The 24,645-nt window shown below is 32.5% G+C and overlaps 1 protein-coding gene across 3 annotated transcripts in view; it reads left to right on the top strand.

The window, feature by feature from the left end:
• LOC18609023 (flavonoid 3',5'-methyltransferase) overlaps nucleotides 1–17,244 on the top strand; it is a 39,672-nt gene extending 22,428 nt beyond the window's left edge. Inside the window, exons 2-6 of one of the 3 annotated variants that reach the window (XM_018114769.1) lie at nucleotides 14,820–14,907; nucleotides 15,110–15,195; nucleotides 15,682–15,826; nucleotides 15,974–16,186; nucleotides 16,629–17,244. In XM_018114769.1, coding sequence (XP_017970258.1) covers nucleotides 14,857–14,907; nucleotides 15,110–15,195; nucleotides 15,682–15,826; nucleotides 15,974–16,186; nucleotides 16,629–16,919 — 786 coding nt within the window. In that variant the 5' untranslated portion in view covers nucleotides 14,820–14,856 and the 3' untranslated portion in view covers nucleotides 16,920–17,244. Of the gene's footprint in view, nucleotides 1–14,764; nucleotides 14,908–15,109; nucleotides 15,196–15,681; nucleotides 15,827–15,973; nucleotides 16,187–16,227; nucleotides 16,426–16,628 lie in introns of those variants that run through there. The other 2 variants (XM_018114768.1, XR_001926371.1) reach the window with 2 other exon arrangements.

Raw genomic sequence — 24,645 nt, 5'->3', positions numbered from 1 at the left:
TATCTTGCTGGCTGAACACTTAGAGAGAGGTTTTGATGCTTGATTTGGTTAGATTTCAATGTATTTTAGTGTTTTTAGTTGATTGGTGATGTGTAGCATGAAAATCAAGCAAGAAAAATTCATGTTCTTCCATCACCCATCATTGGCCAAATTCTCCATGTGGAATATTATGGATGATTTTGCCATATTTTAAGTTATTTAATTTGTGTTTGATGATTTGGAGTATTGGAAGAAAAATGGAGTTAATGGGAGTTGAATTGGACATATTGGCCAATTAATCGAGTGATAGATAAAATTAGGCCAATATCGTTTTGTTTGGGTAAACAATTGAATTTGTGTAGAACACCGTGTTTAGACGATAATCCGAACAATTACATCCCATTTCATGCATTAGTATAAAGCCTGAATTGGTTTTATAACAATTTAGCACAAATGTAGTAAATGGCTTATTGTGCATTACGTCTAGGTGATGAGCATTCTGACAAAAGTAAAGAGATGGTACCCGAGGATCAAGAATCGGAGTACTCAGAACTCGATTCCCATTACAGTGAGTAACCTTACTATCATCTTAATTATCTAAAGTGGTTTTTATCCGATTTTGTGATTTTAAGGAAATTAAATTTAAATGGTAAATCTTTATGTTTTATAAACAAATGTGTTTAAATGAAATGATTTTATAAAATTGTCTTGAAATTGAAATATGGTTTTGAAAATGGAGTAATTGGAGACTAATTGCTATGTTATAAATCATGGTTTGAATTGAATGGCTTATGATAATATTGGCATGAATGGTTGAATTGGTATTTGTGTTGAAAATGTATAAACTGTTGTTTGCCTTGATAGGCTGGTTAATGATAAAATTGCCATGTCATGCTATTGAATTTTATTGAATTGGTGGTTATTGATTAGTCACTGCAGTGGACGGGTTCCATGGACCAGCCTATTAGAGGGAGCACGGTAACACTATTATATTCATACCTCAATATGAGAGGCGCAGATGGATAACTCCTGAGGTTAACACTTTATAGTTCACTTCACGCCAAACCACCACGTGAGGGTGAACTCAGCCAACGCCAAGGAACAGCTTTGTTTTCAAAATAAAAACATGATTTATGCGTACATAACTTTTTAATAGCCTTGGCGGACGCGGTTGGGATAGCCTTCGGCCAAGGTATCCCTGATAACTGAGTATGAGAATGATTTTGGCACAAGTCAAAGTTTTAAGAATTTCATAAGCCATGTTGATTAGTCGATTTATATGAGTTGATTTTATTTGGTTGAAACGAGTTAAAAGGTGATGAATTACAGTATGTTTAACTATTTTATCTATCTCCATTTACTCAACTTTAGATATTTCAGATGGTATTTGTTTACTCACTGGGATTATATAATCTCATCACCCTCCTTTTTACCCATTTCAAGCTTAGGATAGTCGATAGATAGCTCACTTTGTTGAGGGCTACAGTAGGACTTGCATCCTCAAAAACTATAGGTTTACTGCTTTTGATACTTTTGGTAGTTCATGGGCCCACGTGTCACTGTAAATTAAATTTTATACTTTGGTTATCTGTATTACAGTATGTATGAATTGTTTTAGCTTTTACGCTATAAAAATTATTTACCGATAACTCTATAAATATTGTTTTAGAAGAAAATAGAATATTTTATTAAATATTTTTATTATATTCAAATAGTTATAATTTTACTTTAAATGAATGTCTTAGATATCTAAACTTATTTTTTATTATGAAATATGTGTTTTCCACTTGTATACTACATTTTTAGCTGGTTTCGAGACATTCGAGAAAAAATGACCAAAATGCCCCTATGAGCGAAAAATTATTTTTCTATTGTTTTGATTTGGAAATAGTTTATAATCTCTCAAAACATGATACTTAATAACTGTTGCTCATAGGGGAGGTGCGAAATCTGATATTAAAGCCTTGCGGGGTTTTGGTTGGTATTTTGGGTAACGAATGTCTATCGGAACATCGCGACGGTTGTCACGGGCTCGAGGAGAGTACCGAGTCGTGACATTTATTATCATCAAAAACTAATGGAGCCAACAATCTCCCCTTTTTTTATGATGACTAAACATTCCTTGATTAACAACACAATATCCTTTAATTTCTTTTTAATTTCTACAAAAGATGATGATTGCTCCCCCTAAGTGTGTTCATATTTTACTTATTTATTCCAGCAAAATTTATTCACATTGTGTAGATACATCCAGAGTATATATGTGCAAAAATATTGGGTGATTTACAGCAAATGGATGTTGACAGATTTTCATCAAAATTTTACAGTGTCTGTCAACAGCTATCAAATTTTGTCTATGTCATTCATCATTCAACTGATATACTATGCACAGCATCCATATCCATCCATAATCATAATTTATAATAAAAGATCAGTACATAAATCCTAACATCAGTGCAGTAACAGACTTTTATCAATCAACAGTTAAAATGTCATAAACAGCAGGATATCAGCAAGTATTCAATTATCAGCAGTTAAAATGTCATAAACAGCAGGATATCAGCAAGTATTCAATTATCAGCAGCAAAATACCATGAACATATAAGCAAAGTACCATAAACATATCAGCATCCATTTTTCCCATAAAAATATAAACAGCAAGATCAAAGTTCAGTGTTAAATTGCCATCATGGCACAAATAGTAAAAAAACATAAAATATTCCTAAATTACCCCTGGTTCATTTTTGCTTCCTTTCTTTCCTAAGTTCCTACCTCTAATTCATTTCTGCTTTCTTTCTTTCCTAAACTCTTAGTCCCTCCACCCTAACATTTTTTTTTATTTTCTTGGTTCCTTTTCCCCCCTAAGGTTCTACTGGTCTTCTCCCCCTTTTTGTCATCACCAATTTCTAAGCATAAGTAGTAACCACAAACTCTTTACCATTCAAAAACACATTTAATCCATTTTCAGTGTAATCGTCAAAATCATCATCTTCTTCTCCTAATGCTATATTAGCATAAAATTCTTTCACCAAGCTAGTACTGTAGGATCTGTTATTAAAACTGTTGTACTCTTTCAATTTTAGTTCATCAAAATAATCCGATAGGTTAGTTTGAATTTGTGCATTTTCACTAAAATTCTCCCAATCAATGTATTTCCCCCAGGTAATAGGAGCATTCTCAATTTTGTTAAACCTTTCTTCATGCATTTTATTTTTGAATTTAGAAGAAGAGGTAGTACATTTCTTGAGCGTAGTGTCCTTATTCTTCTTTTTCTTAAATTTTTGCTTCTTTTTATTCTGTTTTCCAGATTTCTTAGACGTTGAAGCAGACCTAATTTTTTGTTTCTTCTTTAGCATTTCTATTTTTGACTCTTCTATTAGTGGCCTTTTTCCTTTCTTCTTTTCAATGATTTCCCTACTCTGAGAGGTCTTTGCCATTTCCTTTCTTCTTCTTCAATCTCTTTCCTATAAATGAAACTTTGTTTGTACCTATGTCTATTACTCCACACCTATTTGAATCAAAACATACTTTAAATCCTTTGTCACATAATTGACTAATACTCAATAAATTATGCTTCAAAGCTTTAAGTAATAACACATGACTGATTTGAGTTTGGGAGTTTTTACCAACCGTTCCTATACCATGGATTCTACCTTTTGAATCATCACCAAAGGATACGGTACCTCATTTTCTTTTTTCCATCTTAGCAAATAGCATTTCATCTCTTGTCATATGTCTTGAGCCACCACTGTCCATATACCAAGGTTGCTTCTTCCTGAGTTGAGCTCTTGAACATGTCTCCTTTAAGTGTAGCTCAACCTACAAAATAGATTTTTAATTTTTCTTAATAGGTACCCATACCTTAATGGGTCCTTGAAGGTTAGTAGCAATGTAAGATCCTTTTGGAACCCAAATCATTTTTGTTTTCTATGTGTTTCTTCTTCTATAGCAATTGTAAGATAAATGACCAAGTTTATCACAAACATAGCATTAAGGGGAAAAGTCATTTGCATTTCTTCTGAAATTTATGCTTTTTTTATGATTCTTTACTTAAATTCTTAAAAGCAACATTTTCATCTATTGCCTTTTGCAAAGCTTCAATTCTATTGTCCAGCTCTAATTTTAAGACTTCAAAATCTATTTTTGAATGTTCTAACTCAACTTGCAGAAAATTTCTTTGCTCAAAAATAGAATTAAACTCTTCTTTTATCTTTTCCAAATCATTTTCAAGAGATGCAGTCTTTTTCTTTAAAGTCTTGTATTTTGAATAAAGTTTTTCAAATTCATCATAAAGGCACTCATACTCATCATGTAAATCATCAATAGAAATATCACAGAGGGATGAGGATACCTCAGATTCATCTTCTCTAGCCATTAGACATAAATTTGCTCATTCTTTAGCTTTTTCTTCTTCAACATTTGAGCTTGAAGTATCATTGTCTAACCATGTTGCAGCCACCATTGACTTCTTCGATTTTTTTTTTTTTTTGGCTTTTCTTCCTTTTGCATCTTTGTTTCTCCCTATAACTCTTCTAATTTTTGCCAAATTTCCTTGGCACTTTTGCACATGGACACTTTGTCATATTCTCTATAATCAAGTGCACAAATAAGAGTGTGCATGGCCTTAGAGTTGATTTGTGCTCTCCTCATTTCATCTTTAATCCATTTATTTCTATCCTTAGGAGTTTTCTTACCATTGACTGAACTTTTAATCATTAGAATGAAAAGACCATCGGTAATGATATCCCACATCTCATAGTCATAAGCCCTAACATAAATTGACGTTCTAATACTCCAATATGGATAATTAGAGCCATCAAACAGAGGTGGTCTGTTTGTGGATTATCCCTCAGCAACTACTGATTTTTGTAGAGCCATTTGGATCTTCCCAAAGGTGTTAGACCTTAATAATAGGGAACTAGCTCTAATACCACTTGTTGGTCCCAATTATATGTGCTAGATAGGGGTGAATAGCACAAATCGACTCTTGACAAGATAAGGAACTAATTTTCAGAACAAAGAAAATAAAAACAGAGTAAAAAATGCGCAGGAATTTAAAGTGGTTTGGTCCAAGTCCTACATCCACTACTTTGATTATCCAACCAAAGATTTTTCAAACAATTCCACTAAGAACCGGTGAAATTCATAAGCTTTCACCAAGCTTTACAATGGCTTTTACCAGGCTCAGCCAAAACTTTTCACAATAATTTTTCACAGGCTAAACTAAAACCCAACACCTAACTTTTCGAGGCTAAGTTAGAACCTTAACACATTCAAGCAAATCTAGCTTGAAACAACCACTTAGAGTGACTCCCTCACTCTAAGAATATAAGAAGAGAAGTAAAAGAAAGTACCTATGATCACAAGGTTGATCTAAATGGTACAAGGTTGAGTGCCAAGTACAAATACAAAAGATTGGCGTTTAAGTGCAGCAAGGTGCAGAGGAGATTTTTTAGTTTTTCAATTGTATATGACTCAAATATCTTCCAAAACTTCCAAAGAACTACTTTTTAACTGTTATAATACCTTTTTATACTTGGAGAAACATCTCTGATGGGAGTTTGACAGTTTTCTAGCTGTTTGAGACAGTTGGGAGTTGGTTCTAGCCATTACTCTGTCTTTTAGTGCAGATTTCAAACTTGCATGCAAAATGCTCTTGGTCGACAAACGATATCTTAGTCAACTAAGTTGTCTCTATTTATCGCTCTTTGTATCTAACAGTTCTGGTAGTGTGCACTTAGTCGACTAACCCATTTCTTGGTCAATTAAGTTGGTTCTGTCTTGAAATCCATATTTTGGCAGTAGCTTCTTAGTCGACTAACCCTTATCTTGGTCGACTAAGTTGGTTCTGTTTCTCAATATTCTTCAGCCCACCATTTCTCCAATTTAAATTTTTATCAACCAACATTCTTCATTATTTAACTAAAGACTTTCCTCTTAGTTGATCAATCATTTTTCTTCATTTTCATGATTCTTGATATATACATTTAAAAGGTTGATTTATTATTTCCATATGACTTTTTGTCCTACACACTTAGATAAAAATGTTAGACACAAATGAAATGAGAATGTTTTATTATCATCAAAAACTAATGGAGCCAATAAACTCACCTTACATTTCCTTTGCATAATTCTCATAGAGTTTTTCATTTGTAACTCCAAACATTGTATCATCAACATAAATCTAAACAACATGTAAATCATTTTTATTTTGCTTAATGAAAAGTATAGAATCTACACTCCCCTTAGAAAATCCTTTTTTTATCAAAAATTTAGAAAGCCTTTCATACCAAGCTCTAGGAGCTTGTTTCAATTCATAGAATGCTTTATGCAATTAATAAACATGATTAATCTTTTCAAAATCCTCAAAACCAAGAGGTTGCTCAACATATACTTCTTCCAGAATAAAACTATTTGGAAATGCACTTTCTTACAATGTTTAACTAGAGTAGGTAATGCATCATCTTTTTGAGCAAAAAAGTATACCTAATTATATCTAGAATAATCATCAACAATAACAAAGTCATATGACTTGCCTCCTAGTGACATCAATAGATCCAAACAAGTCCATGTGTAATAGTTTAAGTGGTCTAGAAGTTGAAATTACTTTCTTTGATTTTAAAAGCACTTCTTACTTGTTTTCCAAATTGACATACATCACAAACTTTGTCATTTTCAAAAGAGATCTTTAGAAGTCCAATGACTAAATCCTTTCGTAAAAGTTTTGAAACGGTATGCATGTTAGCATATCCTAACCTTCTATGCCACAACCAACTGTCACAAACATCATTGGCCATAAGACAAGATTCATTGTGAAATTCAACTTCATCAAGATAAATCACATACATGTTCTCAACTTTTAAGCCAACAAATGCAACTATTTTAGCGTCAATATCAATTACTTGACATTCATGGGAATCAACGCAAACTCTAAATCCTTTGTCACAAAGTTGACTAATGCTTAACAATTAATACTTTAGACCTTTAACAAATAAAACATGCTTGATTTGAGTTTGAAAAGTGTTACTAATGGTTCTAATTTCTTGGATGATACCTTTGGAGTCATCACCAAAAGAGACAATACAACTTTTCTTTCTATCAAGCTTGACAAATAAATTTTCATTTTTGATCATATGCCTTGAGTAGCCACTATCCAAGTAACAAGTCCTTTGGTTGAGCTTTCAAACATTGCTCTTTTTACTCTTGCCCAACCTAGAAAATAATTTTTTATTTTTTTTCGAATATACCCATACCTTGATGGATCCTTGGGGGTTAGTAAGCACATAAAAACCTTTAGGCACCCAAACCATCTTGGTTTTAGGGAGATTATTACCCTTACAATAACAATCAAAAGAGAAATGGCCTCTCTTGACACAAGTATAACAATGGAACAAAGATACATCTTTTTTCCTCACAAAAATAGCATTTCCTTTCGGTTTCTCTTCTTTATTCAATTTCAGTTTTGAACTCTCTTCAATTGAAGCTTTGAAAGCAACATTCTCATCCAATGTCTTTCGCAAGGCTTCATTTTTGCTTTCTAGTTCCAACTTTAAAGATTCGAAATCTATTTTGGAATGCTCAAGTTCAACTTGAAAAATGTTTCTTTGATCAAAAACAGAATGGAAAACATGCTTGATTTCCTCTAATTCATTAACTAAAGATAAATCTTTCTTTTTCAAAACCTTATACTTTAAAGCTAATTTTTCCAATTCAACATATAAGCAACCATACTCATCTTGAAATTCATCATATGAAATATCACATAAATGAGATGTTACCTCGAATTCATCATCTTTGGCCATTAAGCAAAAATTTGCTCTATTTTTAATCTTGTATTTTTTATCCTTCAAGCTAGAGGAGTCACTATCCGACCAAGTTACTGCCACCATTGCCTTTTTTTACTTCTTGGTCTTCTTTGAGGATTCCTCTTTGAGTAGTGAACATTCGAATTTAAAGTGACCAAGTTTTTTGCACTCAAAGCATACCACTTTATCCTTCTTTTTGAACTAAGTTTTTCATGAAGAATCTTGATCTTTTTTTTATTTTTTTACTCCAAATCCTTTGTCTTTTTGTCCCATTAGCTTCTTGAATATTCTAGCAATCATGGCTAAATCTTCATTATAGCTGTCAAAATGGGTCTGGCCCATTGGGTCGACCCATTTTTTATCAAATATAGGGTGGTGGGCTTAAAATTTTAGACCCATATTTGAACTAGGCCTAAGTGGGCCAGCCCACCAAATCAGTGGGTTGAGGTGGGCTGGGAGGACCAGCCTTGTGGGCCAAAAAATAAATAATTTTAATTAATTTAATAATTTTATATATTTAATTATATAAGATTAATAATTTAATTACCAATAATATTATTTATTTTATATATTTTAATGCATTTAATCTTTACTTATCAAATTAATAATTTTAATTTATAAATTAAATCATAAAATAATTTTATTATAAAATTATAAAAATAATTTTTTTGAAAAAAATAAAAAATGGGCTAACCCAACCTAGCTCATGGGCTAGCAAAGGGGTGGTTGGGTTGAGGTTTTGATGGCCCATATAAAATGGGCTGGCTCGGCCCGATCCATATTTTCTTAGCCTACAAAGGCTTGGGTTGGGCTAGGCCGGGCCAGCCCATATTGACAACTGTACTCTTCATCATTATCACTTGTAAGATTTTCTAACTCTTCTTCAAGTGAACTCAACTTTAATACAAGATTTTTTTTTTCTCTTTAGCCTCTTTCTTTTCTTCTTCATTTTTTTCCTTTATTTCAAGCTTATGTGTGAGATGTGAACCACATATCTCATCAAGAGTGATTGCATTGATGTTTTTTGCTGCTCAGATGGCAGTCACTTTTGGTTTCTAGCACTTTGGTAAGCTTCTACAAAGTCTTTTTACTAGCTCATGTTCAGATATGACTTTTCTTAGTTGATAGAGCTTATTGCCTATGTTGGTGAATCGGTTATACATTGAAGTTATGTCCTCATCGGGTTCCATTTTGAACATTTTATAATTGTGGATAAGAAGGGTGATTTTGGACTCCTTAATTTGAGAAGTCCTCTCATGGATGATCTTAAGCATTTCTCAAATTTCCTTAGCTGTGGTATGTCTAAAAATTTTGTTAAATTCAATAGAGGTTAAGGCATAATAAAGAGTGTTGATGGCTTTGGAATTCAGTTGGACTTTTTTCATTTCAGCCTCAGTCCACTATTCCCTAGATTTGGGCATTTTCTCACACATGATCAAATTTGTGCAAATGGGAGTGTAAGGACCATTTATGATAACATCTCACATCCACTAGTCTACAGCTTTAATGTAAATTGATATTCTAGTGCTCTGATATTGCTAGTTTGATCCACTAAATAGAGGAAGCTTATTTGTAGATTGTCACTCAGCCACATTTGTGTTTTGTGTAGCCATTGGATCTCCTTTAAGGATGTTAAGCCTTAAATCAAAGGGTTAGACTCTAATATCACATATTAGTTCCAAAAAAAGTACTAGAAGGGGGTGAATAACACTTAAAATTATTTTTGAAGGTAGCTCTTGAAATATAAAATTTGTTTGGAAGATTTCAGATGAATGGTTTGAAAACTTGTTAAAGTTAGCAAACACTAAGTAAAAAGAGGTTAAAAGAAGTGGACAAAACACAATATTTATAGTGGTTCAATCCACTTTATCTATATCTACTACCTTGATATTTCCAATCAAGGATTTTCAACCCAACTTCACTAGAACTAGTGGAATTCATAGCTTCCACCAAACTTTTACAAGGGGGGCTTCTAATCCAAGCTTCAACCCTTTTACAACAAGTTCTAAGCTTACCTTAGCTTATATTACCCCTAAAATGAGGTACAAATGATCACCTAACTTATCTAAGTTGTATAAGCTTCAACTCAAATAGTTTCATAAAGATAAGAATGGAATACAAGTGTAAAAGAGAAAGTTTTTACTTTGATAAGCTCTTTCAAACTTTTTGAAACTTTTCTCATTGATTTTTTACTATTGGAAAGGTTTTAAATATTTGAAAAATCAATTCTGACTGTTGGAGATAGAATTTGGTCGTTAAAAACAATTTCTAGTCATTATTTTGTCTTTTAGTTCTTAAATTTAAAAGTGTTAACAGTGTTTCATTAATCGGTTAAAGGTGAGCTTTAATCGATTAAGCTTTCTCTAACTTGTACATTGTTTCTCTATGTTAACCAGTTAACAGTAGCTTTAATTGATTAATAACTTTACATTTTCAAGCACCTTTAAACACTGTGTTTCATCAATCATTCTTCAACTGATTAGAGCTCTTACTAGTTGATTAAGGCCTCTATTTTTTCATCTTTAATTAATTAAAATGGACTTCAACCAATTAAGAATTTTTTAACTTTGAATCGCTTGCTTTGGTGCCTTTGGATGGTCAACATCACTTTGAATTTTGAGTTTTGACACTTCTAGGTGCTTCAAGTTTGAGCTTTACCCAATTAGCTCCTTTGCTTAACCGATTAACGAGCTTCTATGTTTCGTTTCTAGCACTCTCTTAATCAGTTAAGTCCTGTGCTAACTTATTAAGGCTTTTCTATCTTGCTTTTTTATAGCGCCCAGCTATGCCTTAACTGATTAAGACTCCATGTTAATCAATTAACATTGTTTTATCTTCATTTGGTTCTTTTTTTATTTGCTTATTTAACTGATTAACTTGTCTTATAATTAAGCAGTCTTCTTGACTTCCAAACAACAAATATATTAAGGGTTTTAAACTTTATCCTTTACACTTAAATAAAGTAATTAGACATCAATGAATGAAAATGTTTTGTTATCATCAAAAACACATGGAGTCAACAATTGTTTTCCCAATTACTCTTATTTCTCCACCAATTTTCCATTTTACTATGAATTGAAGAGATTTGGAAAGTGCATTGCATTTGTCATTAAATTGAAATAGTAATGAACAAAGGATTAACGAACATACGTTGAAATCATTGGAAAAAAGAAACTAGTCAATGATGAATGAACAAAGAACAAAATGGCCTTAACCTCTTGGTGATGAAGAAAAATGAAAGCATTCAAAGGAAAACAAGTTCAACGAAATGTAGAAATTTCAAGAATAAACATTATTTGATTGAAGAATACAGGAGAAAAAATGAATAATGGAATTTAAGGACCTTTGAAAGCCATAAATTTGGATGCATGACATCATCTAAGTAGTTAAGCATTTGCATACCATAATAGTAATTTTCATTATTAAAAATCATTTTAAAGTAAGTAACATCATTCCAAATGACGAATTTATTCCTTTTAAAGTTACACAGTCTCATTCCATATGAGGAGTTTATTCATTTCAAAGTTAAGTAGCCTCGTTCCAAACAAGGAGTTTATTCCTTTTAAAGTTATGTTGCCTCATTCTAGATGATGAGTTTATTTATTTCAAAGTTACATAGTCTCATTCTAAATGAAGAATTTATTCATTTTAAGATTATATAGTTTTATTCCAAATAAGGAGCTTATTCCTTTTTAAAGTTATATAGCCTCATTCAAAATGAGGAGTTTATTCATTTTAAAGTTATATAGCCTCATTCTAGATAAGGAGTTCATTCCTTTTTTTTTTTAAAGCTACATAACCTTATTCCATATTAGGAGCATCTTCTTTGGAAAATTATCTTTTCAGCCAAAATGGTGTCTTTGTCTTTGCACAATTCCTAGTTCTCAAGAAATGTGCAAAGAAGGGCAATTATTCTTTGGGGTGTCTATTGAATTTTTAAAATAATAAATATATGAAAATTAGAAAAAAAATGAGATAAACCTGAAAAAAGGTAAGAATAGGTGTGCATCAATCTTAATCCTAAATGAACTTAAAATGTAAAAGAGATTAGGTCAGATTGAATCAAAACTCAAGAAACTAATTTAAGAAGAAATAGAACACATTAGGTATAAATATACCCAAGCAATAGTGCCAAAAACACATGAAAAAAAGAAAGAAAACCAAAAGATCGACAGAGGAAAGAAAATAGTTTTTGGAGTTCTTGGGTTCTTGGGTTTTCAATTTTTTTTAGATCTAGGAAAATCGATTTAGTTTTTAAATAAACTATTCCAATTAAAAGGGACGACGACATTAAGAGGAGTTCTTTAGTAAAATTTGGTATGATTCCGTCACCGACGAATGGTGGTCGACAACGACAAAAGGTGCTTGGCATGGCAGCATAGAGATTTTTTATTGGTTGGGTTCTATGAAAATAGGGAACTTTTTTTTCTTTTAAAGAGAGAAGCTCTCACTTAGAGAGAGCAAAAGTCAAAAATAAGGAAAAGAAGGAAAGGGAAGCTTTTCTATCATGAGCAAAACAATGTCGTTTTGCATCAACTAAAGAAGACCTTTGTGGGCCAGATTTAATTAATCTAACGTGCACTTGGTATTTGGGCTTGTGTGAACTCATTTAGGTAACCTTGACCCATTAACCTGTTTTTTTTTTTTTTCACTTTTGTGGTTTTTCAATCCAACTAGGTGAGTTTCCTTTTTATTTCTTTTTATATTGAAATTAGTTTAATTGATATTTCAACATTTTGATTAAAGTGTTTTCTTAGTTTAATAACCATTGAACTAATTTTTTTATGATTTTATTTTTTTATCATTTAAAAATTAAGAATATTACATAAATTTATAGAAATTATCCAATGATGAAATCTTAAGAATGCTAAGAGAGGTGGCTTCTTGGGAATTTTTAGATGAGAAAATCTTCCAAAATTTTGCCATAAGACTTTGGAGGTTTTGGAAAATTTTTAATACCAAGGATTTACATAAATATTTGAATAAAATAAAAAAGATAAAAATATAAAATTAAATAAATAAATTCTCCAATAATTGAATCCCAAGGATGCCAAAAGAGGTGTTCTTGAGAATTTCTAGGTGAAAAAATTTTCCAAAATTATGCCATAAGAGTTTGGAGATTTTGGAAAACTTTCAATACCAAGAATCTTTATTTACTTGTTTAAAAAAATTAACAAAAGAAAATAGAAATAATAAAAATAGAAAATGGGCAAAGGAAATAAAAATTGAATATTGAACTAGATTTTATTTACTAAGGCTTAAAATGCCATAATTAATTAGATACCAAAATGAGCGTTGTGAGGGTGTTGATACCTTCCTCACACATAAATGAACTTTCAAAACTAATATGCTATGTAGACTAGAACCTATTCTTTTTAATGAACCTAAATTAAGCTTAGAATCTCTTTACAAATAATTGATTTACATAGGTGATCAATCATACCTAAACAAAAAAGATTGATAGCAACTTCTTAAGTTGAACTATTGAGTTTCAGGACTCACACATTATAACAACATAACTTTCTCTTCAATTCTTTTCTTCTTAATATTTCCTACCCTTTGCCCATCTTTAATCTTATAATGCACATTTATTAACTTAGGTGCGAGGACACTTTTGATCTAAATTTCATTATAACCAAAATCAAAAGAAAATAATAAACTTTTATCTATTTTCCCATAAATTTATTGCATAAATCATAGGCCTACTACCAAGAGAACTTAGTCTAACACAAAATAACAGTTCGTCATTCATTTGGGCTAAATGCTGGGCTAAACGTTTGGACATTTTTTCAATTAAAGGCCAAAAATTTCAATTATAACAATTAAGGGCCAAACATATTCGATTTTTTACAATTAAGGGATAAATTGACAAGTGGATGGAGCGTGTATCACACGCGATAGAAAATCACGCGAGCTGATAACATGGTAGTTAACAATTTAATTGTTACACAACATATTGAAAAATGTAGCTATTACATATCATATTAAAAATTTTGTTGTTACACGCCATGTTAAAAAATGCAATTGTTACATACCATGTTAAAAAATTTGGCTATTACACGTCATAATAAAAAGGTTGTTACACGCCACGCCATGTTGAAAAATGTTAATGTCCACATCATGTGCGTGTCCTACATGAGCCAAACGCCTCTCACCTTAACCCTTAATTGTAAGAAACCAAAGACGTTTGGTCTTTAATTGTTACAATTGAAACATTTGGCCTAAATTGACAAAAATCCAAAAGTTTTGACCACAAATTAAGCATTTAGTCTTTCAGATATATAATAGAGAATGGCACCTAATTGTCACTGGATTTCTAAGCTATGCAAGATATGAAACAGGGCTCTTTCATTGAAAATTTAAAATCTTCAGACAGCATCTCTAACTTGGTAGCATATGCGAGTTAAGCTTTAAAGAGAAGTGGGTTGGTTGTTGGTTTGGTACTCGTTTCTTGTACCGAAAGGAATTAATGATCTAGTTTGGGCAGTAAAGACTGTGGACCAGAAAGGACGGCTGAGATGTGGGGTTTGAGAGGATTCGGAGAGTGAATCCAGGATCGTTGGATCCCGAGGGGGTGTTGCAATTTGCATACCACCTGCGACAATGTCAATTGCCGAAGTGTTTTTATTTTCCGAGTGTGCATGCTTGTGTTGTTACTTCCTGTGATTGTGATTTTGTTTTAATTATGAGAAAAAATAGTTGTGGTTTTGTCTAGCACACTTGAGAAGGGTTTTTCCTTTCTTGTTTTTCAATAATTGGTTTCGAAAGAATGGATTGTTATTATTACATGTTTTTCATTTATATTTTGTCAACAATAATTTTGATAGTGATATGGGATTAGGTGGAGAAGATTTGAAAGGTGGTTAGACCTCAAAAATGTTCCGATGCACAACAAATTAATGTTTGAGCCTCAAGCCCCTTACATATTGGGACTATATATAGACACCAAAAAGATGTCTCATTGTTTTTTTTTCTTTTTTGGTGGTCTTAACTCTTATTATAAATTTTTTGAATTAACTAATTCAAGCTTTGCAGAATTCAGTGAAGCCAATTGCAAGAGAACATTTGAACCATGGCAGATTGGTTTAAGAAGACCATACTTTCTAGCAATGCCCTTCAAGAGGTATTTCATGCGACAATGTATTGTCTAAGCTTTTTCGTTTTTGTTTCTTCCTTTTCGTCCTGCTTGCTCTCATTTTGAGTTTTTGGGCACTCTCTCAATCTCAACAAAAATAAATTTTGTTTTTTCTTTTTCCCCGGGCCAAGTGACTTTTTGAGTCGAGTTAGAGGAGAAAAGACCAATGCTCTTCTTATTGTATTTGCAGTATGTCTTAGAGACAAGTGCTTATCCTAAAGAGCACCAGCAATTGATGGAAATAAGAGAGGCCACCATCGACAAGTATAAGGAGTGGTAAGTCCATCCTTCTTTTAGTGGTATATCCAGGTTGATTACAAGCTCTCTCTCTCTCTCCTTTCTTTTTCCTTTTTATTTTTGGTGTAATGACAGAAACATGTGTTATGTTAAGAATATAGAGTAATAGTTAGTGGTCTGATATATAAATAATATAATTGTACTAATTTAATTCAATATAAAGTTGTTGTTTAAGTGATTTTTCCCAATTACATTTAACTGCAGGCTTTCCTATATAATTTGTGTCTACTCCTATATGGTATTAGAGACGTATAAAAAGAAGAGTAAAAGGTTAATTAATGTTTTACAGTTCAAAGCAAAGACTGTTTCGAAAGAAGCTTTTCAAGAACGAATGAAGAGTTTTTCACTAGGGAACAATTACAAAAAGGGTTAAAAAGAACATGTGTAATTCAGTATTAACCCACTTTTAAACTCAGAAATCTAGAACACAACTTCAAGAAACGTGATTTACTTGATTTGCTGCAGGAGCATGATGAATGTGGCTGCTGATGAAGGGCAGTTCCTCTCTGTGCTTCTAAAGATCATAAATGGCAAGAAAACCATGGGAATTGGAGTTTTCACAGGCTATTCCCTTCTTACTACTGCCCTTGCGTTGCCTGAGGATGGCAAGGTAAGCTTGGACAACTATTATGCTTCTAAATCGCCCTGTTTCTTCCTCTTTCTTTTCTTTTCTCACTGCATTTACTCCTTGCGACTAGCATTTTTGTAGCAGCTGATTTCTAAGTTCAAACAACATTATCTATCATCCTTCTGGCAGATAGTAGCTATTGATCCGGATAAAGAAGCTTATGAGGTTGGACTACCGTTCATTAAGAAAGCTGGAATTGAGCACAAGATTAACTACATCCCATCAGATGCCTTTCCACTTCTAAACGATCTTATTTACTGCGTCAGCGCTGTCTTGACATACGCAATTAATGACCAAAGTTCCAGAAAGCATACTAGTAGTTGTAGCTTTCATTGCTTGCACGTTGGTACCTTGAAATGTTTAGTTCTTGCTTATTCATCCTTCATTAAATGCAACGTTAACCGTCCAAGTCTTTTCAAACTAAGCAAGATATATGAGTCATTTTTCATCTTTTGCATCATATTCAAGCGTCAAGGCCAGTAAAAAGTGGGCTCCTTTTCTGTCATTTCCTTTCCATTGCTTCGCATGTTCTTCCTGGACAGTATTTGTGGAAGTTTCTTCCGTGACTTTGTTCCCCATGGGTCTGCGACCGCATCTTTTCTCTTGTATATATACTCATCATTCCTGATCTATCTTTCCTTGCATGCTCATACATTTAGCATATCATTCTCATTTCACGTGTAGAGAAATTCTCGATGAAATGACTGTTATACCTCGAGTTTTTTACCATTATAACATCCTATAGCTTCAGTAATCCTCATGTTCTGATTTCCACAAAATGTAGGGTGAAGAAGATACCTTTGATTTCATATATGTGGACGCTTCCGAGAACGATTGCCTGAAATTTCATGAGCTAGCACTGAAATTGGTCAAGATCGGAGGAATTATAGCTGATGACAACACCCTATTTTTGGGTTCGGTTGCAAAATCAGACAAGGAAATCATGGAGGAGCCTATTAGGAAACTCAGAAACTTCGTGATCGAATTCAATAGGTTCATAACAGCTGATCCTCGTGTTGAATCATCTCTTCTTTCCATTGGTGATGGTCTTACTCTCTGCAGGCGTCTCTACTAGCAAAACTCGGTCAATGTGGGCTATTCCACTCTGGTGCAACATACAGTTTGAAACAATAATAATGTTGCACATAGAACGTTGAGTTTGACATGGTAGCATGCCCTGCCAAATCTATGGATTGTTGGGTTTTCTGTTGCATTGTGGATATATTTGATTGGAGCAACTTTGGTTTAAAAAGTTATTGGTGATTAACATTTTACTTGATAAAAGAGTTTGGGGTTTCCTGAGTGCTTATAGATATGTGTTAATGTTTTTGAGTTGTATCTAGAGAAGTTATGTAAAATTATGAGAAAAATTGATAATTATGATTTTGAAAATTTGTTTGTGAAAAGTTATGGAAATGTTTCACAAAAATTATTTATGTGTTCTTTGTGTGTGATTTTTCATTTGGACCGATTTGATTTAGGAATTTGTCAAAATATTGATATTTTCCAATTAAATGGAAGGGTGATTAGAGAGAAACAAAACGAATATTATCAGTTCAATATTCGTTTTTAAGATGAAAAAAATTCAATCAAAAGTCATGAATTGAAGACACGTGTTCCAATATCCTCTGCAGCTACGTCTAGTAGAACAAAAAAGGGTAAGAGGATTATTAGTTGTTTGAATCTGATGCTCCGTCAAGTTCTGGAATTGATTCCAAAGAATTTTCCGCCATGTCCGTCAACTTAATTCATATTCGATTCCCCCGTCCTCAGGCAGCCTTTTTAGCTGTTCAATTAATGCTTATCCTTATGGACTTACTCACCAATTTTGGAGATGCAACGTTAAATTTGATTGTTCCAATCCTGGGTAAACAAAAGGTATTGACATAGTGAAAGTAGCGAGAAAAAATAAAATTTTTTTCGCTTGAAAAAACTTGTGAGGAACAAATATTCAATCAACTAAAATATTCCAGACAACAAATATAGTTATGAATGTATAAAATAAAATCACAAGAAAACACACAATTTTTAACGTACAACACTCCTAAATGTGAGAGTTAAAAATTACAAGACCTAATCTAGAAAAGTAATCCTTAGTAAAAGATAAATAAGTACAACAAAGAGTCATCTAGCATTTCTAACACTCACAACAGTCCTTACAATGAATAAAGTAGAAATCACCAAGTAACAATGTATAAAATCCAAAATAAAAGCTATCACAACCCAACAAATAGAGAAGAGAAAAATGCAATATGACTGTACAAATTGAAGCTCACAATGTCAAGAACAACAAACTGAAATTTAATCAAAATTGGACCACAAATCGCCTTCCAATCAATAACACAAAGCAAGTCAAAAAGTTTCTCCCTGTTCTTCTTTATCGGCACTTTTTCCTCTCTTTTTAAAAAACAAATCCCTAATCATAAAAGGCAAAAGCACCTTTTTTTCTTTTTTCCGTTAATTTGGTTGTGGGCTCCACTTGAAGAGGACCCACAACAAACTTCCCCTCCGATTCAAGTGGAGGCAACTGCCAAACTGACAATCAAACGACAAGCTTTGAACTTCCCCTTCAGCAAATTCTTCATCAACATGTCTGAACCATTATCATCTATGTGAATCTTTTTAAGCCTCAACAACTTAGAGTCCAGAACATCACGTATCGAGTGATATCGCACATCAATATGTTTAAATCTACCATAGAACATAGGATTCTTGCTAAGATGGATAGCACTCTGACTATCACAAAACAAAACATATCTTTGTTATGTAAAACCAAGTTCATGCACAAAGTTCTTCATCCAAAGCAACTATTTACAAGCTTTTGTAACAGCAATAAACTCAGCCTCAGTAGACAAAGCAACACATTTTTGCAATCTAGATTGCCAAGCTATAACTCCCCCTACAAAGGTAATCAAATAACCAAAAGTAGACTTTCTAGAGTCAACATCCCTAACCATGTCCGAATCTGTGTAACCACAAAGAATAGGTTTTCCAATGCCAAAACAGATCTTCAAACTAGAAGTGCCCCAAAGATATCTCAAAATCCACTTCATAGCTTTCGAGTGCTCTCTACCAAGATTTGAAAGAAAACGACTAACCGCACCAACTGCATGAGTTATATCAAGCCTTGTGCAAACTATACATACATCAAACTTCCTACTATAGATGCATAAGGAACATGTTGCATGTCTTCTTTCTCTTCATCATTAGAAGGAGACTATCTAGTGTTAAACCTAAAGTGAGTCGCAAAAGGTGTGCTTACTACTTTAGCTTTATCCATGTAAAACTGTTGAAGTACTTTCTCAATATACTTCTCCTAAGACAACCGTAGCTTCTTGGTCTCTCCATCATGGATGATCCGCATGCCAAGGATCTATCTTGCTGGTGTTAAGACTTTCATTGCAAAAGACTTACCAAGCTCTTTTTTCAACCTATCAATTTTAGAAGAATTATAACCAATAATCAAAATGTCATCAACATAAAGAAACAAAATGATGGAGTCATTGTCAAAAATTTGTGCAGAAACACACAATGATCAGAATTAGTTTTCTTGAATCCTTATTGGATCATAACAAACTCAAACTTCTTGTACCACTGCCTCGGTGCTTGTTTCAAGCTATACAAACTTCTTCAACATGCAAACATAGTTTTCTTTGCCATTCATCACAAAAACCTCTAGTTTCTCCATGTAGATCTCCTCATCCAAATCACCATGAAGGAAAGTAGTTTTCACATCCATCTATTCAACCTTTAAATCAAGACTAACAGCCAAACCAAGAACAACTCAAATGGAAGACATTTTAACAATTGGCAAAAAGATCTCCTTAAAATCAATTTCCTTTTTTTTTTTTTTGTCTAAAACCTTTTACAACTAATTTGGTTTTGTATCGTGGACTAGAAGAATTCTCTCCATTCTTCAACTTGTACACCCATCAATTTTACAAAGCCTTTTTATTCTTAGGCAACCTGACCAACTCAAAAGTACGATTGTTAAGCAAAGATTTCATCTTATCTTTCATAGCTGCAATCCATTATGCCTTTTGCTCACTTTCCATTGCCTCTTCATAGCACTTAAGTTCTCCCCCGTCAATTAGGAGAATATATTCATCAGGTGAGTGGCAAGTAAAAGGAATTCGCGATCTAGTAGACCTTCTAAGTTGAACAACAAGTTCATCAATAACCTAATAAGCATGAGCATATACTTCATCAGTAACATCATCATGATAATTCTCAATTTGATCATTAGGAGTATAATTCTCCACATCAACTTGATCACCAAACTCAGCTACATCAGGTGTATGTGTCTCAAGAACCAGGTCAAGATCAATCAAGCCATTAGTACTTTACTTCTCTACCTTATCAATACCTTTAATAGTCTAGTCTTTCATGAAAATAACATCACGACTTCTGACAAGCTTTTTTTCAACTGGATCATACAACTTATAGCTAAATTTATCATGGCCATAGCCGATGAAGATACATTGCTTTATCTTGACATTTAACTTGGATCTCTCATCTTTAAGCACATGGACAAATGTTTTATAGCCAAACACACACAAGTGATCATAAGAAACACCCTTACCATACCACACTCTATCAGGAACATTAGCCTACAAAGCAACAAAAAGAGATAAATTAATAACATGTGCAGCAATATATAAAGCCTTACCCCAAAAAGATCTAGGCAACTTCACTTCCAAAAGCAAGCATCTAACTATCTCCATCAATATCCTGTCCATCCTCTCTGCCTTGCCATTTAGTTAAGGAGTCTTAAGGGGTGTCCTCTGGTGTCTAATACCTTGTTGTTTGTAGCATTCATGAAATGGTTCTTGGTATTCACCACCATTATCAGTATGAATGCATTTCTATTTCTTTCTAGTTTCTCTTTCAACAAATGTCTGAAATTGCTTAAAGACACACGAGTACTTTGTCCTTAGACTTCAAGACATAAACCCAAAGTTTCCTTGAATGGTCATCAATGAAAGTCACAAAGTAAAGTGCACCACCAAATGTTTTTGTCTTCATTGGACCACAGAGTTCTAAATGAATCATTTTAAGCAACTCTGATTTTCTAGAATGAGGGTGACTCTTAAAAAAAACTCAGTTTTATTTCCCAGCCAAGCAGTGAGCACATTTTTTTAATCTTACACCTTTCAATCCTGAAAGTATATTTTTCTTGGCTAATCAATTAAGTCCCTTCTCAATAATGTGGCTAAGCCTCTTGTACCATAACTTTGAAGAGTTGTCACTGTCAATTGCATTAACAACATTAGTAAAGACTGATAGCTTGGTCCAATATAAACTGGAACACTTCTTTCCATGTCCCATAATCAAAGAACCCATAGTGAGTTTTCACTTTCCACCATTAAAGGTATTAAAATAACCTCATCATCAAGAACATTAATAGAAATCAAATGCAAACGGACGTTTAATGCATGTTTAACATTGTTTAAAAAGAGTTTGTCCTAATACTAGTTTCCACACAAATAGTTCCAATGCTAGTCACCCTTTACACACCATTATTACCCATTCTTCAAAACCCCATAATCATCCGAAGTATAAGATGTGAAGAAATCCTCTTTGATGTCACATAGGAATAAGCGCCACTATCAACTACCTAGCTTGTCTCATCACAAACAGCATTAATCAAATTTTCATTGAGAATAGTCACAAGATCTTCTATAGGAGTGTTGGCAACACAATCATCATTGTTATTGTTCTTTTCTTGCTTGCCCTTGTTACTTTTGTTCTCCTTTTTTAATTGATAACAAAATCTCTTGATATGTCTTTTTTTACCACAATGATGACATTCGAGATTTTTTGTATTTAGACTTTGATTGACTCTTATTCTTGCTTTTACCTCTATTGTTTTGTCCCTAATCTTTTTCTTTTCTTCTCCCCTTGTTTTCAATAACAAAGACCTTAGACTATGAAGTTGATGCCTCTTGAGTTCTTCATCTCACATCTTAATTCAAGATAACAGTTTTTACATAATCAATGGTAACAACACCACTAGGAGCAGAGCTAGTCAAGGTCACACAAAGATTTTCCTAAGAATCAAGCAGAGAATTAAGCAACCAAAGTCTTAAAATTTCATCTTCAAATTTGACATCCATAATAGACAGCTAGTCAAAACACTCTTGAAATTCACTCAAATGATCAAAGATAGAACTACCTTCCTTGTACCTCAAATTCATAGCCTGTTTCAACAAAAACAATTTATTGTTGCCAATATTAGAGGCATACAAGGTCTCAAGCTTTCCCATAAAGTTCTAGCATATGAATCATTAGCAATATGATTCAAAACATTATCATTTACCTATTGTCGAATAAAACCACAAACCATCTCATGTTCAAAACTCTATTATTCATTAAATTTAGTCTCGAGTTTTTGAGTAGCAAATATTGATAAATGTAGCTTTTTCACAAATAATAGATCTTTCATCTTTCCTTTCCGCTTGTGTTAATTTATGCCAATCAAAGTGATCATTCTACTATAGTTAAGCTCCATTTTTCAATTAAGCTAAAACCACAAATAAAGAATCTGCTCTGATACCAGTTGTTGGGAAAAGGTATAGATATAGTGAAAGCAACAATACAGAATAAAGCTTTTTTTACTTGAAAAAATCAGTGATGAGCAAATATTCAACCGACAAAAATATCCTAAACAATAGATATAATTATGAATGCACAAAATAAAATTATAAGAAAACACACGATTTTTAACATGAAAAACTCCTCAATATGAGAGGTAAAAACCATGAGACTGAATCCAAAAAATTAATTCACTATAAAAAATCAATGAATATAGCAAAGAATCATCCAATAATTTTAGAACTCACAGCAACCTTAACTGAATATCAATAAAGTGGAAATTACCAAGTAACAATACATAAAACGCAAAATAAATGGTACCACAACCTAACAAATAAAGAAGAGAAAAATGCAATTTGACCATATAGATTGAAGCTCACAATGTCCAGAACAACACATTGAAATTTTATCAAAATCAAACCACAAATCACTTTCCAATCAATACCACAAATTAAGCCAAAAAATTTTTCACTATTCTTCTTTATCAGTACTTTTTCTTCTCATTTTAAAAAATAAATCTCTAATCCTAAAATACAGAAACACCTTTTTTTATTAATTTAAGTTGTGGGCTCCACTTCAAGAGGACCTATGACAACATATTTAATCAAGTTGATTTAAGAGAAAGAAGAAAGTCATGTAAAAAAAAGAAAAAAAAACTTCTTTTATGAAAGCTAGTTACCCAATATATATAAAAGGTAGAAAAAATTATCTTTTTAACCCACAACACCATGTGTAAAATTTAAGGACTTTTTTTTAGTCTAAAAAAATAAGGTGCTTTTGAAAATAACTTTTTTTTTTTTAATTTTAACTGTTTGTAGCCAAGAGAAAAAAAAATTTTTGACAAAATTGTCTTTAATGAAACCTCCTCATATTCAAGTGCACGGGTTGAAAAAATATTGTGTGTTTTTTAGAAAAAAAAAAATCAACACCACCATTACTTAGGAATAATGATATAGAGTTGTAAAAACTAACAACTAAATATTTAAATTATAAGAAAAGAAAGATGGAAAAAGAAGAAATAAGGGCCATCATCATAATCATCCTCTCATACACATAAATGAACAAATGAGAAAAAAGAAAAAAAAAGTGTAGACAAAGCTATTTTGGTTTTCGATGAGTCTTTTTTTTTTTTACCTTTTAATTGGTGGGGATGCTACAGAAGAATCACAAATCCTTGATAGTTGCAGTCCTAAAGATGTACTAGTGGTATGCAGCTACTGTAAGTGCTCTAATGAAAGGACCAACCTAGAAAACTTAGCAAAAAATATTGTTACAAGCCATGTTAAAAAAAATTGTTTCACACCATGTTTAAGGTGTTTAATTCCAAGAGTTTATGTTCTAGTGAATACAAAGGTAGAGATCAAGTTACACGCCATGTTTAAAAAATAATATTGTTACACGTCATGTTCAAAAACGTATTGTTACACGTCATATTGGAAAAAAAATATTCTTACACGTCATATTTAAGGTGTTTAACTCTAAGAGTTTATGTATTAGTAAAATACAAATATAGAGACCAAATTACAAGCCATGTTGAAAAAAAAAAGTTATTACACGTGTTAAAAAAAAAGTTATTACATACCATGTTTAAGGTGTTTAACTTTAAGAATTTATATCAAAGTAAAATACAAAAATAAAGACCAAGTTATGTGTCATGTTGAAAAATAAAATTGTTACACGTTATATTTAAAGTGTTTAACTCTAACAGTTTATGTCTTAGTGAAATACAAAGATAGAGACTAAGTGACACGTCATTTTGAAAGAACAAGTTATTACACGCCATGTTGAAAAAAAAATATTACATGCCATTGTCATAATGTGTGGGTCCGGGAACCCGACCGCTAGACGTGGAGTGATTTATTGGAGTCGCCACCAATCTTTTTTTATCTAGGTGTGATTGGCCACCTAATAAATTTGTTTTATTCGACGAAATCTTAAATTAACTTAGGAATCATCGAAAGGACGATAAACCGGCCTACGTATCTTTTAGAGTTGGATTCAGGAGTACGGTTACTCACAGGGAAGGGTTAGCACCTCCGTGACACCCGTTCCACGAACGGTACCATTTAATCATATATTATCCTAACCCATTAATTTTATTTTTATGTTTCCTTAATTGTTATTTATTTATTTTTATCTTTTATTAGAATATTTTATTTCATTTTTTACGGGTTTAACATGCACATGATGCAATTGTGAAATGCGTG

The sequence above is a fragment of the Theobroma cacao genome, chromosome 2 (genome assembly GCF_000208745.1).
Source record: "Theobroma cacao cultivar B97-61/B2 chromosome 2, Criollo_cocoa_genome_V2, whole genome shotgun sequence".
NCBI classification, from domain to species: Eukaryota; Viridiplantae; Streptophyta; class Magnoliopsida; order Malvales; family Malvaceae; genus Theobroma; species Theobroma cacao.
The sequence above is the reverse complement of the archived record's forward strand: the minus strand, read 5'-3'. Positions and strand labels throughout refer to the sequence as shown.